Consider the following 18,147-nt stretch of genomic DNA (forward strand, 5'->3'; position numbering starts at 1 on the left):
GTCCCAGTTGGGGAAACTCTGCCATAGCTCTGCAATTGCCTGATAACCAATGGCACCGACATTTATTAAATTTCTATGATGGGTGTTATGGACGGATACAAGTTTGTGTCTAAGTGTTTCCAATTGATGTAGTGCATTGTTATGTGGTTAATAGGGTATTTTAGGTGTTTGCTAACTGACCCAGGTCAAAAGATATGGGTCAGGTACCTTTTCCAAATATAAATGACCTGTTTTATATCCTCCAGGTGAAAATCAAAAAAGAAATAGCACAACTCTAAGCAAACAGAACTATCGGAGTTAGTAGAAACAGTGCCAGATGATTTACAATTTTAATGCGCACTAGATTAAAAGCGTCTGCTAAATGTAAATGTAATACTGAGGGTTAGAGGTTTATTCAAATCCCTAACCACAAGTATGAGCAATAGAAATAGTGATGTTTGCCTTAGCAAGCAGTGCTAATAAAACAACATAGATACTAAAGCTCCATTACAGTCCTCTCTCATGACAGGAGGCAGCATTTATAAGAGCTGAGTTAGGTTACACATGAGATGGAGGGAGGGAGAGAGAGATTTTCAGCCACACCTTGGAGGTTCAAACTAAAATTGGAATATTCTTGATGCTTCTCTGATCTCTGAGAGTCCATCTACTAGAATGTCATCTATAGTCCCAACCTGACCAGGCCATCATTTTCAGCTTTCATGAAATCAAAACAGGACACTGAAGAAACATTTAACTGATGCGTTTCCTTCAGCGACAAGTTTATTCACACCTTGTTCTCATTCCTGATTCAAGATGACACCACTTTTAGCACTTTTATATCTTCACTGATTTTCTTAAAAAGGTATCTTTTCATACTCCAATTCTCTAGGTCACAGCATTCGAAATACTGCAAACATAACACCGTGTCCTAACCAGACGCGGTGCGATAAGATTCCAGCGACAAGCAATTTGCCTGTCCACACCAGATGCGACGCGACTTCGAGATGCATCAAAATCAATCAAAACCCACAACCAATCAGAACACCGTGTGGGCGGGCTCTCGCGGCAGGTGCACAGCACCAGCTATTCATCTTGATGGCACTCGCAAGAAAATGGATAAGTACATAATCAAATTCACAAATATAACACCATTTAAACATTATTAAAAATACATACAGAGTTACTAAAACAATCTTTGTCAAATAATACACTTGTTTGTTCACAGTTTGAAATTCTTGTTTCCATTTGTTTAATTTCAAGATCTGAGGTGAATAATCCATTGTTGTTTTTACGGCTACAAAGCTGGAGCACTAAATGAAATTCAGTCACATTACACGCTTTTAACATTAAATAAAGCACATAAACAGTACCTGAGATTATCATTGCCACACTTTGTGTTTGTTGTACCAGCCGTGACGTTGCAGAAAAATAGAAACCGTTTCTAAAATAGAATCGCCGCGGCTTGTTAGGACAAAAACTCAGATTAACATGGAAAAGATACCTTTTATCATGCGTCGCGCCGTCGTGTGTAGTTAGGATACGGTGTAAGTCTTATGGTCACGCATAAAAACAAAAGATAAGGTGCTGGAGATCTGTTTTAAGAGATGAGCCAAAGGTTTAAAATGCCACTATGGTTCTCTATTGTTAATAAACTGAACGCTTGCGCACGAGCGATCTCGGAGTATGCATTTATTTGTCATTTTAACTGTTGGAAACAAGAGCGTAAAAGTGGACTTCAAAGATTTCTTATCCTGTTGCGCCCTCTATAGGCCATGATCAGCAACTAGTTGACATCAAGTTTAAAGCGTATTGGCTGAGCATTTAAGTCGACTAATCGACTAGTCTGTGCAACCCCTTACAAGCTACATCACAATATCTAGGTCTGTTAGTCCAACTTCACAAAAACTATGTCATTTTAAAAAGACTGACTGCTGCTTTAGTCCGACTGAAATCAGACTTTAACATTCCACGTAAACACACAGAGCGATGCAAACTACTAGATTTAGACACGCATCTCGTTCGTCTCCAGAGGTGGAGTGAGAGGGGCGGAGCCAGATGGCGTGGATGTGTGTGTTGGAGAGGTTGGGGGCTGTGGGCCGGTCTGGTGGATGCAGTCAGGGATTAGCAGCAGCACCAGGTCTGTCTGGATGGGCTGAAGTGGGTGGGCCACATAACCATGCAGACGTACAACAGATGCGTCTTAAAAAGATGGATTATTTGACATGAACGTGGATCATCCCACGACATGCTGCAGGGCTTCTGACCCCTCCTCCCATCCCCCAACACAGGGGGCGGCCAGTGTGAGAGAGCGTATTAGTGGGGTCTCGTGGTAGCAAGCATCTGCGTGGACACGAAATGCGCATGTTTGTGTGCGTACTCTTATCTGTAAATGTGGATTTGCTCCAAAGCTCCATCAGTAAATGAATATGCTGGATTGATCTGGTTGGCCGCGCACATGCGGTCATGCGTACTACAGCATGGTATGCGCGTACCCAAGGAGAAAGGTCAGAATGTCAGGGTGTGTGTGCGCGTGTGTGTGAGAGAGACACGGTAACACGGGGACGGCCCTGTTCCCACACACTTGGTCTCTGATTAGCTGGATTATGTGACAGCTGCCCAAAGGGCTAGATGCGGATAAAGACTAGTGGGGGAGGTGACCAGTGAACAAAGACCTCCATCTAAAACCCATCACTGCAAGACACCATCAACCTGAGTCTCGTGACACTCCGAGAACATTCCTCTGGCCACACACACACACACACACACCATCCGACCCCTAGAAGTGGTCCAACACACAACGGCGGCACAAGCACACCCAAACAAGCTCCCTTGGAGATGCATGTTGTCGTTTCACTACAAGTAATTCTTCCCTCCTTATCGTGGACTACTTTCACTGATAGTGAGGATATTTATAGCAGGCTGTGAACAAGCGAATGCAGAACGCCTGGCATGGACGTACTTGGGCCGCTACGCATCACAAGCAAACCTTTGGCCGATCGCATACTTACAGTCTTGTTGGGACGTTAAGCCTGTAAACACCCTGAGTGTTTGTGTGTGTGTAAAGTAGGTGGGTGGCTAATGGGGTGGTGGTGGAGGGAGCCACAGGTGCAGGTTCCCACAGTCGGTGGATGGGGCAGTTTAAAGAGGGGCAGGGCTGAAATTAGAGGGGGCTGAAGTGAGAGAGGCTAAGAATGACCCTGGAGACCTTTCATCAGGCTTCTCATCAGCTTCAAAAGACTCCCACGCCACAGTTTCAATTGGTAGCAGCACACACACACACAATCGGCTGCAGCGCTTCTCACACACACGCAAGGTCCTACTGAGTGCAAGCCATATGATTTTTACATTAAAAATTTTTAAGTTTAATCATCTGATGATCACATGACAAGATGATATCGGGATCTAGCTTAGAGGGTAAAGTGTTTTCCACCGGCAGTCACGAACAAGTGACGTCCAGCTGACAGAGTGCAAGGCGAGGCAGTCTGAGAGCTTTCACACGCCTTATCTAAAGTACCAAAGCCATCAGTGCTGCTGAATATCCTGCAAAGAGAGTGAACGAAAGAAGAAAGAATTAGACAACTTAGTCTAGACTGTGGAGGAGATACTGAAAGAGTCCAAAAGAGATCAACACAGAAACCTTGAAAAATATGGGTCTCCGTTCCTTTGTGACCTCAGTGAGATAACGAGTTCTTCATTTCCTCATCTGCTTTTGGAAGAGGAACTGCCAAGAGAGGCAAACTTCCCTTGTCTGACCTGGCAGGAAGATACAATCCCCACCCTCTCTGCCGAGTGCCGACTGACACGTTACTAGGTTCACAGCAGTTTAAAAAACAAATATTTAACTTATGGATATCGGTTTTATTAAAAAAAATGTTAAATTTTTATTTATTTATTAGATTGTGATTAGCTGTAATTAGCATTAGCAAAACTTGCACTGCAAAACTGCAACTTTTGCTACATCCATTCACATTCAGCAGGACATCTTTAGCCACTGCTTCATGTCCCATGTTTTGTTTTTGTAATAGTCCAACTTTTAAAGCACATATAGAGATTCATACATCTTGTTCATTTGGGCTCCATCGAACGGTTTACTTGTCGTATTTGCGTTCAAAAACAGTTCGATGGAGCCCATTGATGATGTAATATATATTATGTAAATGCCCCCGAGAAACGCAGAGATCAAGGTCAGATTAACTCGAAACTAATAACACACATGCCCACAACTAGTCATTTTTTAAAACGTCAAGTTAAAACAATATATTTAATACGCTGTATTCAGCTACACGTTCGCAAACAAACAAAACCCTCCACCTAAAGTCTAAGCGGCAGTCGCAGCAGTTCCAGACTTTGATTGATTGTCCTCAGGGGACCCGCAGGTCATTTATTCATTCCACGGCAAACGACTGCAGCATATAATCTCCATTAATCTGGCATGTCAATCCCATCTTTTTAGCTGAACTGTTGACTGACACAGAGATTTGGGCCAAACTGAGGGTGGAGAGGCAGTGGATAATACTGACCACAACCTTCAATTACCACAAAATGTAAGACACAACCAAGCCAATTAAAGGCCACAAAAGGCTTCTTTTTTTTTTTTTGGTATCATCACGCTAACAAGAGGCGACTATTTCCTGTCTGTTAGTTTTAGAGCAGAACGTGTCCTCAGGATTTTTTTGACGCAATAAGGAAATTCTCATTCCAGTTTGGAAAATGACTGATTGAATTAGCTAAACATAAATTCTAAATATTTAATCCGAAATGCATTTCATTTTCTAATCACAATATGGGCCATATGGCAATGATAGATCAATAATAAAAAAATGAATTCACTGGTAACAGCTGATATTGTATATTAAATTGTGCATGTTCATTGCCCCTATTTTTACATTAAAATTGTCTTTGTCATCATCTAACGCGCACTAAAAAGTTAATATAAACACCGTTAAATGTTGTGATGCCTAGATTAACTTGTAGCATTTAAAATTATTTATTTTATTTTTTGTTTTATTTGTAATTTATTTAGAGAAAACTTTTTCTAAGAAACTTTTAATCAATTTCCTAGAATTGTAGGAAAGTATACAATTGAAGAAGCAGGCCACCTAAATAAGCATAAACTCTGAAACCAGTGTTAATCAGTGCAGACCCCAATGAGTATTGTATTGTGAGGTAGCTGGTGTTGGAAGCATAATGTTGGACATAAAACCTAAATTCAGCATATTAGAGCCCAAGAAAGCCCATCCTCTTTGGGAAGTACAGTGCAATTCCACAGTATAGATCAATTTATTAAGGCAATGTCGATTTGAGTTCATCCCCAGGGTCCTGCAGCATAGATTTGATCACAAACGAGGGTACTTTGTTCTCACCAACCCTCTAGAGCAGGCGATGACTGTTACCCACCCCAGCATGACAAGGTCATGTTTGTGTCAACCAAGTCTAGACTTGGTCTGGGAGTGTAAGGGGGTGTAAGGGAGGTCCAGTCACCTCACAGGGTCCACATCACGCCCTCAACGGTGGGAAGTGGAAGTTGAAAAGCCAGCTCTGTAATCAATCACCCACAAGAGAAAGGTGTCCCCTACTCCATCACCAATACACAGGGGTCTCGGCCACACTGCCGATAGGGGGTGACCAGGTCGTTTCATTTGTGCTCTTTTTCCTCGCCCTCTCCTTGTCTGTCAACCTTTTATCGATCACACATCCATCTTAAAATTCCAAACCCGCACAAACCCATTTATTTGTTGCAAGTATCCAGCTTTTTCACAAGACCAGCCACAACAACTCTCTGAGGAAAACAACGTTGAGCTTGCAGTCTAATTAAACTAAAGGAAACAGCTCCTTGGATCTGGGTAATGACAGGAGAGCAGGGTGGGGAGGGGACGGGATCAAAGAAACTGGCTAGCAGAAATTGCTGGGGAAGAACCTGGAGGAACCTGTAGCTCAAGAGGGATTCTGGGTGGCTTTGATGGTCTCTCATTCCGAGAACAATGTGGAAAATATTTCCCATCCACCCTCGTCGGACAAAAAGCTGAAAAGGGATTTCTAGGTGGCTTTGTTAGTCCCTCTTCCAGAGACCAATGTGAAAGGTCTTTCTTTCCACCCATCCTCACCAACATCCCAACCTTGTATAAGCAATCCCTGGCAATTCCAACCCAGAAATCCCTCTTCCACTGCAGCAGTGACCTCTCCACACAACAACGTCCATATGACACGACTTGTTTCGACTCAGTCAATTGTCATTTTCCGCCAGGCGTCCGGAGCACAAAAGCAGACAACAGCTTTGTTTAAGTGGTATTATGGCCCTGGGAGGACAGGAAGATGCAGCCCGACGTGCACTGTGGGCCCTGGAGCCAGTAAATGATATTCTGCGTTTGGTAACCTCCCCTCTTTCAGCAAACTCCCACACGGGGGTTGAGTTCCTACAGACACAATAATAAAACACCATCATCTACTACAATGCGTCTAGTTAACCTTGCATACCCATGAGACACTGTCATCAATAAAGAGAGTTGGACGGTGAGTCTGAAAGGCAGGAGCATTAAGAGAGATGCAGATTTATGCTTGCATGGACTTGGCCAACGCAGTGGACTTGGCCAACGCAGGGCACGCTCTGGGTGAGTGTGTACACACACGACCCATTTAGCATTCCGCTGCTATGCCAACAAGATCATTAGCAATGACAATACAACAAACCCCTCCCCTCTGGGTGCTAATTAAGCAGAAAGGGACGGCAGAGGCCACGAACACACACAGAGTTACAGTACTTACAGTAACACAAGCAAAGGTTTGCATGGGTTATCACACTCATCCTGATAACAAGGTTTCCTACCAGATGTAGCTACTACATAAATGAGCCAGAACTAAAACATTAAACTACAAATTATTATATTATGACATTTTTATATAATATATAAGATCATATGCAAAAGTATTTTAAAAACATGCTACCTGTAAAGTACTAATTAAAAGAAGTGGCTGACATTACAGCTTAAATAAAAAAAATGTTAAGGGGGTTCACAGATTGTTTTGCACATCCTAGAAAAATACAGATTAATAATAAGAAATTAAGAAATAATAAAAATATAGAAAGAAAAATATTATAAATTATAAATTAATCTATATTAGTGATGTGACGTGTTGCGGCTGAACAGTGAACACCGGTAACACAGTCAACACAGACTATCGCAGCAAACCTAATCTATATACTGTACAATATAAACAAATATTATAAATTAATATACTTCATATTAATTAATTAATACAATTTAAGCTCTACTTTCTAAATTCTTCAGGGAAGTTATTTTTCAGTCTCACTGGCTGAGCTAAAATCACTTAACCACAAAGATATGCATATAACTAACTGTTCCGATCAAGTTTTTTTGTGACCGCAAAGACATTGTAAACATCTGCTACAATAGTAGAGATAATAAACAGATTATGAACAATTATCAATGGTCAAGCTTGAACAAGCGTGTGTGACCCTGCTAGAACAGACCTCACTGGTTCTCATGCGTGACGCTTTGAGCACATTCAAGCTTCTTCTTTTCCTTTTAAAGGTTCCTTTTTAAACACACTTGAAGGTGCATTTTCCGCCATCTACTGCACGACACCTGTGTGACAGCTGACATAAAATAAAGGATCGGGCTTAGGATCACAGATACAGAACAGTTTTAAAAAATGCTTAATCAGCCCGATACCGATCCATGAGGTCAACTCAGGACATCCCTATTTTTCTAATGTTATCTAAGAGCAAGCCAATCATTTAGCCTAACCAGATAATATTCGACTCAAAACTTTGGATGAAAAGATTTAAGCAAGGAATTTCAAGCATAGTATAGTTATACAAAAAAGGCAAGTTACATCAATCACCAATATGCACAGCAGTGACCATTCAGATCTTCTCAATTTCAGATTTGGTTTAACTGCAGCATTTGTAGAAACTGAGACTAGCATGGCTGCTTGGCAGCAACAGAAACAGGCTGTGAGGTTGGAAGCTGCCATATCCCAGTGGGCACAGCTCACAGATTTCCCAAAGACGCCGGCCTGGATCAATTCTCACAGCTCTCAGTCCTTCCAAAACGTGTATTACACAGTGGCCCAGCCATACTAATCTAAAGCAAGCTTCCAAAAAATTAATCTAAACATCAACCACATCTGTGAAACTATTGCACCTGATAGCTGCTCTTACACTAGTGTTATGAGCCCAATATGGAATAACACTACACTATATCAAACTGCACATGGGCATCCACCCATTTGGCAAGCAGTCCCTCAGTTACTACAGTGAGGCGGCCATTTGACACCCTAGACTGCTAGCTCATCATCAAACCATCTGACAAGCCAGTTGTCTCTCTGTCTGTCTTGTCCAGTTACTGTACTGCCTATTACTCCATGGCAAGGCCATTGCTAAGTAGCTTCAGGTCTCAGTGAAAAGACCTAGTTGCTATATAGCAAGCTAGTATAGCGCCGGTCTCTCCAGCGAGGTTACGGCCACATGAGCTCCCACTCCATTACAATCATTATCATTTTGAATAAGGTCAGGGGTCAAGCAGGAATTAAACTTGCTGTGTGGTAATGCACTTTAATCACTGCAGCACACCTGCTCGCAATTCATTAGCCCACTGGCTCTCTCAGGAAGGTGCACATGCATTAGTCAGACACAATCGCACATGCACCACATCCACGTACACCAACATGGCTAAAACCATCAGGCTCTTCCTGAACAAATCCATACAGGCAGAAATAATAAACACACACTTCATGTAGTTGCAAGTCAATCACACTGTGAATTATGAAACTGTGCTGAAGCAAAGGAGGAACCCAGTACAAGGGAGGTAGAGCATCATGGGTAGTTGAAAACAATTAGTTGAGCACCAGGAGCTAACAATAGAAACACACACACAAGCTAGCTTCCAGTGTTATTGGAAAGGGACATCAGGGTTAAGCTCGCTAACTCCCACCTCTTCCAGCTGAAAGGACCCCATGTTTTCTATGACCCTTCTCAGGGGAGACAGAAAGTCCATTATAATTGCACTGCCTAATACAATCATGTCCACCACTGGTGGCTTGGTACATTCAACCTAATGGAAGCTCTTCTGTTGGGATTGGGAACCTGTTTATCTTGCACTTCTTCATGAGGGCGACGCTCAAGATCTCAACATAGACTAAAAGCAGCACCCACATGCTTTCTTGGGTACTCAGCTGAAGTACTGCAGAAAAGAAGAGTGCTTTTTCTTCAGCTCTCCCTCCCGATGCCAGGGCTAAAGGCTTGTTCACACCAAGAACGATATGATAACCATGTCATCGCCAACCTTAAATGCTCAAGCTTTTTAAAGTTGTGTGGATTCTAATTTGCTGTCACTGTTTTATTAATGCATTAGCTGGAACAAAATCGTTCTGAATGCAATTCCAATTATGTAATTTCTCACCATTATTGAAACTTTTTTGTCATAGGTATCAGTATAGATATCAACCTCAGTGTGAATGGGCCTTAACCCTCGTCAGAACCCAACCACTGAAGTCATGTTAACATGAAGTGTATTTCCAGTTCAACCATTTAATTCATTAATGGATTTAGCAACATTTTGGCAGAGGCACTTCAGCAATCTCTATTCCAAGTAGACTGTTTTTATGGTTTTTAAGAAGTCCATCGTGTAGGAGTGATGGAGTAGGAAGTGCCTGTATGCCTCACAAAGATGTTCTCTCTTTATATGCTTTATCACAAATTAAACGCCTGGTCAAAACTAGGCAGAAAAACTGTCTGTGTCCACAGACTGCAAAATATCCTAAGACAAACTCTTCCAAACAACGTTGTACCATAAAGTCACCTCAGGCACATCGCCTCTTAATTGGTCCGGTCTCTCTGCTGCTAAAAATACCTCTACCATGACTGCTACATTCAATAGAGGGAAAATGCAGCCATTCCCTTCATTTAATGGGAAGACATTGGTACAAAAAGCCCTGCTCTGCCCCAGGTCACAAGAAAGAAAATGTTTATTGTTGTGGCAGAACAAAAAGCTATTTCAGGGTCAGGAAGAGAGAGAGAGAGAGAGAGAAAGAGCATCTCACATCCAGCTAGAGATTCCTCATGATCTAAAACTTCCTGGTGAATCACCACAGCGTGTCTCCATGGAGAGAGAGGAATCAATACTGGCTCTTCCTGTAACATCACAACCACTGCAGATGACTGCGAATACTGCAGCCCGTTAAAACAATAGCTACTCGGCCTTGACCCATTTATTCGAGCTAGGGATGTGTCAGCGGTCAACCAGTCATCCAATAACTGACTAGTCTTCTAGTGAGGGTTTATATGTTTTAGGTAACTGTTGTAGCATTTATTAATTAGATTAATGTTTTGTTTATTGTCCATGATAGCCATCATAACCAATGCTATTGTATAGAACCTTATTTGTAAAGTGCGGTCATAGTTTTGATCTTTGTGATGCATTAATTAGCATGCTAATAGCTAACAAAATTCTCATAAAAGTTGGGTGTTTAAATTCAACCCTTTAAGGGGGACCACTACAACATCCATTCACAATCAGACAAATATCTTTGGCTACTGTATAGCTTTTTGTACTGTTTTTTTGTGTGTGTGTGTGTGTCCCACCACAGGCATTATGTTTAAGAAGCTATCAAGTTTAAAAACCAATAGTAACTTCAGTCACACTCTTTCTAGCTGTTTTTGAACTTATTTCATGTAAATGCTCCCTAAAAAACACATCCAACTGCATACATCTAATTTATACCGGTCATTCCCTTCTTTATTTATTACTAATTTGGCACCGTTTTTACAATGCAGCATGTGAAAACGCGACACCCACAACTTTACTGACTTCTGGTCAACCCCCATAAAAGACAACAACAACAACAAAAGATGGACATTGCTTACTTGGACATTTTGAGGCCTTGGGGGAGCAGCGATCTATAATCAGTCCCAATCAGCAGCCACCTGCTCTAATGCTGAACTGGACAATTACTGCTTTTGTTGACCGGACAAGCAGCCAGCTGTGACTGGCTAATTGCACAGTCAATAGTGTAATCAGTTGTGAGGCTCTAGCACTTCTTTCCCAGGTGAGATGAGAACGAGTGGCTCCACTGAAAGATCAGTTAAGGGGGAAGGGAACTCGGAGGGCAATAGATAATTGTTTACTAAAGGCCCATGTAACAGTCTCCTAGCAACTGCCCAGCAAGCTCCCAATCAGGTATGGCTGACGCTGCCGTTTAGCCTTGAAGCGTAGTGGTCCTCCACTCTGACGGACGGATACAGCTGCCGTCTCTATCGTAGGTACCGTCTCTCACACTCTCGCGCTGTGGAGTTACACAGCCACTAAAATTGTAAAACAACACAACTGCAAGGGACTAGAACTGACAGGTGAGCATCTTACTAACCTACTAGATTAATCCCAATCTACATTAGAACAATCTTGATAAGGATTTCATTAATCTTGATAAGGATATGCAAATGTTTCCTGCATCACCGCCACTGAATCTCCAACCACACAGCAAAAGAAAGCATTTTACCCTGGTTTGCAGTCAGAATTAAATGCAACATGGTAAAAAAAGCCAAGTACAACAACATAATGGCATCTAGTGCAGTCTGATTCAAACAACAAATTATTATTTTGAATGGGACCTTCTAATGAATCATTCAACAAGACTTTTCATTCTTTTTCACAAGAGTTTAAACTTAAGTGTGATTTTATAATAATTTTAGATATTGTTATAAAATAAGATTTACACAAGAAATGCAATTTAAAGTTTACTTTAATTCGATATGAAGTAGCAAATAGAATCAAAAACTTTTTATCAAATCAAATCGGGAAATCTCTATTGATACAGTATCTCAGACATCAGCAAACAAACAAGAAAAAAAAAAAAAAAAACAATAATAGAAAAACCCCCTAATAATTACACCGAAAGGTGGCGGACTCCATCTCCAAGACTCTGGATGAGGTGCTAGATACCTTGATACAATGCACCCTAGATAATGTTACACTGAGCACATCAAACAGATGTCCGGATGCAGAGGCATTCAGGAACACATTCCTCTAGAAATTTCATTAGCTTCCATGGGACACTAAGAAACTGCAAACACATGGCATTGGAAATTCAAACTCAATCACAGGCTTTCAGACGTGAGTCTAGAGCCAAAGATCATCTGATCAGAGTTATATAGGGACATATCTAGGTGAAATTTCAAGCCGGGTCAGAAGAGAAGCAGGTGTATCATCAAAGCCGGCCCCAAAAGGGTCAGTTTGATAGCATGTTACACATTAACTTAAACGGTTGAGTGTTTGAGTTTTGTGGGGGGGGGGGGGGGGGGGACTGTAGCTTTCATGCCTACAGAGGAGCAGGTTTGCCATCAAGCACAGGTGAGTGTGTGCCTAACTGGGCTGCCGTCCAAAAATTGACAGACAATACTATGCAACATCTCTTTTTTTGTTGTTTGCGGGTGTGACACTGAACTGCATAAAACGCTGCAGCGATTTGCCACCTGATATCAGCATCAGTAATGTACCTGCGTGTCTGGAAAGACACTTGATAAGTTTTTCACATATTAACACAAGGGAGACAACCAGTACACAGCTACCCTTACAACTAATTTCCATGGTAACTATACTTTTCCACTAAAAATCCCACAGTTAGTGTTAACTACTATAAAAGTGTGATATTAACCAACACTGACAAAAAAAAAGGACATATATATATATATATATATATATATATATATATATATATATATATATATATATATATATATAAATCTAGAAGCTTCTAACACTGTTTAAAGGAGATTCCATATTCATGTGTTAGCGTTGTACAGTTGGGGCAGAGCAAGGGGCGTCTGTGAAGGTTGTAACATTGTCAGTTTAACCTATTAAAATAATGGCGTTTGTTTTTACATAATTTCACGACTGAATTTGTGATCATGTATTATTAATAAACGTTTCAACTAAGTTAACATTAACTGAAAATACAAAGTTTGAGACAAAACCAATGCGTCGGACGTTGAATGGTGTTACAACACTCACTTTAGTTAACCCCCAAAATTAAATAAGTAACTATGGTATTTTAACGGAAACGTTTGTTACCGTGGTACATTTTTGTAGTGGTATTACTAAAGAGCGATTTAACAAAATCACGCAAACCAGTAACGACACTGTCGCTGCTGGTTTGTGCGTCACATTTGAATAAGTAGCCTACCTACACTGGAAGCTTTGGGAAAGATTACCATCAGTCGCAATGAAAAGCCAACTGAAACCAACGCACAAGCTGTGTCAGTTCTATAGTGAGCTGCCTACCAAGATCGTGATGCACGCGCCTGTGATAACCACAATTTATGTCTAGGCAGCTCACAACGTTTTGAGACACAGCCAGACGTTCTCTCATGTTGTTTCAAAACTTATTGACTTTCTTCCGTTAGGCAGAATGACATAGGCTACTCAGTCACCATTAACTGACACTGAATCTTTTTTTCCATTCAATGTAAGCGAATGGTGAAAGTCATGCAAGGCTTAAACATAACAGAACGGTCTTTTAAGAGTGAGCGATCTATTTAGCCAAAGTAGTGTGAATGTGTGTTTCACTTTAAAGAAGCCAGTTTCAAGCAGGCACAGCAAAGTGAATGTAGCCTAGGCTACTACAAATGAGCGTTCTTAATCATTGTAACAAATAACCTTTTTTTTCTAAACAATAAAAATCGTTAAGACACAGCAGCCATGATTTTTTTTTTTAAAAAGAGACCCTGTCATCACCGTAACAATATAGGTGCACTCAACTTCCGAGCAGTGACAGCTCACCGCGGCGCATTATTATTAATATAGCTCATGAAAAGACGCGCACTTACCGGCCAAGCAAAGTGAAAAGGGATGATGATCTTTCCCACCTCGCTCGTTTTGCTGGGGTTGTTCTTTGCAGTCTTTAAAGAAAATATATTTCCACCGAGAACGTCAGTAGATCCAGAGCCAAAGGTGCAGGGGCCAGTGGTGGTGACTTCAGACTGGTACTCCTTCAGACACACTTTAAAGTAAGTATCGCACTCGTCCCGGACGCAACGCTGGTCTTGGGAGTTCCGCGTGCCGTCGCAACATTCCCCGTCCCACAACTCACCGTTTACATTTTCTACAGCAATCAGCTGCAGCTCAAAATAGCCAGAGGAATGGGACACCTAAAAATAACATTTGAATCAAAATAAATAAATAAACATAGGAGCCATAATGCTTTGTTGTTTATTAGCAAAATGCAGATCGTGCTTGCAAAACTGAGGGAATATTATTTGAGGGAATGTGTAGCGTTTGCTTGTGCATTCAAGTCTCCAGAGAATAAGTCTACAATTTTGCTAACCTGTTAGTGCGTATCAGAGAGCAGAGCAATCTATATTTTTAAATACCCTCTAACTGATCCACCCTTCCTTTTATCGTTAATGACGGGGAATCGTGGTGCAAGTTAACATTTCTTATATCATGACATTTCCAATTGCATGAGCACATGTGGCTGCGTAATTCAAATATCGATTACATTGAGCAGAATTCATTGAAATCATCAGCCCACACCCATCAACTTTTGCCTGCTGATCACTGCTATAGCAATTAAATCGATCTGCAAGACTAGAAACAATCAGCGCTCTCACCTTCGTCCATATCGTTAACAGCAGGCACGCGATTGGGAGCCAATTCCTAATCCTGATACAATTCCACATGCCGCTGATTTATGCGTTATGAATACAAGATGGAAAACGGCCGTTGACCGGCGACAGGATCCTCCGTTCCTGACATGCAAAAATACACAAGCGTGGTGTGTTTGCGCGGTGATGGTCTAGGCTGATCTTTCTCCCTCGGTCTGATCACTTCACACAGCAAATGATATGTTTCACAGCTACCACACGGCTGAGGAGATCTCGCGTGATTGACAGCTGGTCGAACCAATCACAAAGCCTCCTGCTGATTCGCTTGGCCAACCGCCACTCGAGGGCGGAGCCTTGCCAAAACTTACGCTGTCGATTCCCCTGTTTCACAACGAGCAATAAAACGCACATTCTTTTTTCCATCAATAATTTGGACATTTTTGTTATTCTTAAAATGCAGAATTTGAAATGCATTACTTGAATGCTCTCTAAATAAATTTAGTGACAATCACACCTCAAATGTAACAGAGTGCGAACACATGATACAAATGTATCCGTCTGCACGTATTTAACCATGGCTGTTCGATTTAACTACTGTGCTATATTTGTACAATTAAATTGACGTAGTACCAAGTTAACGTTTGATTATTCGTACTCATTATCTTGTTTTATTTTATATTTGCAAGATCATAGTCATTAACATTACTTGCACTTTATTTTACTATCGCTTTATTATTGTGTGTATTGATGTGCTATGTCAATGTAAAAATCAAGCCAATAAAGTGCTTTAAAACTGAACTTAAATTCACAATTCAATTTAGTATGCGAAAACCACAAAAGCACGTAGAGTAGTCGGATCCTCAGTAAAGCTGGATCTGCTCGCTGCAGTTTGATGCGTGCTCAGCCTGCTAGTGTGAGTTGACACGGGTGAGAGCGCCCTCTACTGTTCATGTGTGCTTTAACCTGAAAAGAGAGACTCCAAAAAGAGAGAAGACAAACGTTTTCATCTGAACATTATAAAATCTATATATTGAACTAGTTTTTAGATATAACTGGGTAATCTAAAAGTCTAATTACCTTAAAGGCAGAGGTTATCAGTCGCTTGCTGGAAAGAAAGATTAAAAACCTTTTTAAACCAGCCTACGCTGGTTTTAGAGGAGTTATAGACACTTTTCAGCTGGTCTAACCGGGAGACCAGCTAAACCAGCAGAATACCATGGTAGACCAGCCAGACCAGATGGTCCTGGATAGTACCCCTACACATATTTTATGTGTCTCCCCTATACATCACCCCTGATTTATATAATTAGCTCATTAATAAAGGTTCCAAGACCTGAATTGTGTGTGTCAGATAAAGGAGATGTACAAATCAGCAGTGCTGAGGTCCTCTATCATTTCAAGTATGCTATATCAGATCCTGATTTGTGTGTCTGCAGCTTATTACTTGGATGCTTTTGTGAGTGTGTGGAGTAACACAGACAGACAGTGTGGCCGAAAGGCTCAGGTTTCTTTACATTGCCATGACACAAGGTGCGCTGTAAATATATGTTTACTTAAGCAACAACCTCACTTGATATTTCACACGCTGTCAGGAGGAGGAGGAGGAGGAGGAGGAAGAAGGTATGGCTGGGTAATAACAGTTTTGTGGTGGAGATGGTGGGGGAAGGGGGAGTGTCAGACTGACGGACAGAGATGCTGGCGGTATGGTGGTGCTGGTAGGCGTGTTTTGGTGGCTCCCCTCATCCATATTTCATGACTTTGCCTTTGAGGCCTTGCACACAAACCTATAGTCAATGCATTGATTCCCTTTTATCTCAAATCATGGCCTTGACCCACTTTAATAACGTTCACGATTGTTAGTTGCTCATTTCCTCCCAAAAAGCAGCTGCGACTGGTATATCGGAAAATAATGAATCCCTTGTTGCGATTCTGACAAGACAAAACCATATGTTAAAGTGGCAGCATGATTCAGCCATGCAGGGGGAAAAACAAGGCATCAAATAGCAATGTTTGCTGACAGGTTATAAATCAATTGTGGGATCCTTTTGCTTTTTGAATTGCTGTGCTCAAATCTCATATTTGATGCATGACCTTATTACTGAAGCTTGTTTCCATAGTGATAGGCTTACAATTTAACTGTAAAGCAAGCACAGGAAATTAAATGTGATATAAGGAGATTTCCCAAAGGTGAGAAATTATTGATAGGAAAATCACAGATTTATGGCTGCTAGACGCTGCACAACTTCTTTTTTTTTTTTTTTTTGCGGAATTGATCTTCATATTGATCTCCGGCTACTAGTTTATTTCTGCCTTAGTTTGAGGTTAAACATCTTCTTATGTCTACACATAGTCATAAGATAATGCAAAAACAAGCACTGTCACAAGAGTGCATCAAAATAGCATGATTATCAGATTATATTTTCATTAGGTCTGAAGAAGAAAAGAAAACCATGTTTCTAATTTTTGTCATCCATACAACCGTTTTCCCATATAAAAGTGAAGTAACGCCGCAGCAATTGAATTATAATTGCTCGTTGAAAGGTTCTTCAATAGCTATGAGATCCAGTGAGTAATATATTTGCACTTTTGAATTTGATTGCATTTGTAAGCCAATATTACAGACACCCAAATATGTTGATACTTTAATTAAAATAAAAAGGATAAAGTTTATACCACCAATGTTTGCTTTACATTTAAGCAAAAAAAAAAGAAGAAAATTACGGATAAAAAAAAAAGAAGAGAGTACAGGTTATGGTACAGGTTTCCATTTTTGTGGGGGAAAAAAGATAAGTACAGGTTATGCTTCTGTTTTTTGTTTTACCTTTGTTCATACCTGAGGCAACATAATCCTTACAAAGCATGACTCATATATAATTTCATGCAAATCTTCCTAGCCATGACATTATCTATGTCATCAATGGAGTTGTGACACCCAGCATGAGGATGGTCCTTGAGTTTTCAGTTGAGTTTATTTTAGCCCATGTCCACAATAACAGACACTGTTGTCTAAATAACGTCCTAATTGAGCACAGATGGCCTTCAATAGGGCGTTACAGCAGAAAGGTGGGGGGGGGGGGGACAAGTCATATTTGTCTATTAACACATCTGAAAAAAACAACAACTTATCCTTCCATAACTTAAAGAAGCAAACAGAAGAATGAGGAAATGGCATTGGTTGTTCTCAGCGGAATCTCACTCTTCACGTTCCAGAAACGATTCTCTTAGTAAGCCGTTGGCCACCAAAGCCTCATTCATGAAGACATGATAGACAACTCTGAAGTGTGACACCTTACATAATGAGAATGGCAAAATCTTTAAATGTTTTAAAGTATTTTTCTCATTTGTTATTAGCATCTTTCTGAATTACAATGTTGGCTGAGAAACCAGCTTGTGTATTAAAAAGTCAATTGTAAAATAATATCTATTTTCAGGGGTCACATCCCTGTCAAGCACTCTGTGACCTCTTGCATGGTAAAAGTGGTGTGCATATTTGCAGTGGTGCAGAACATGAGGGCATCCGACACCTGACAGAGCTGCAACTCCCAACA

The 18,147-nt window shown here is 40.9% G+C and overlaps 1 protein-coding gene across 2 annotated transcripts in view; it reads right to left on the bottom strand.

The window, feature by feature from the left end:
- Positions 1–14,871, bottom strand: part of jag2b (jagged canonical Notch ligand 2b) — a 44,579-nt gene extending 29,708 nt beyond the window's left edge. For both annotated transcript variants that reach the window (XM_079888277.1, XM_079888276.1), the window contains exons 1-2: positions 14,606–14,871; positions 13,823–14,143 (exon numbers count right to left, since the gene is read on the bottom strand). In XM_079888277.1, the coding sequence (XP_079744403.1) occupies positions 13,823–14,143; positions 14,606–14,674 (390 nt within the window). In that variant the 5' untranslated portion in view covers positions 14,675–14,871. The remainder of the gene's footprint in view (positions 1–13,822; positions 14,144–14,605) is intronic.
- Positions 14,872–18,147: the final 3,276 nt, after the last annotated feature.

Source organism: Squalius cephalus (genome assembly GCF_949319135.1).
Source record: "Squalius cephalus genome assembly, chromosome: 12".
Lineage (NCBI taxonomy): Eukaryota > Metazoa > Chordata > Actinopteri > Cypriniformes > Leuciscidae > Squalius > Squalius cephalus.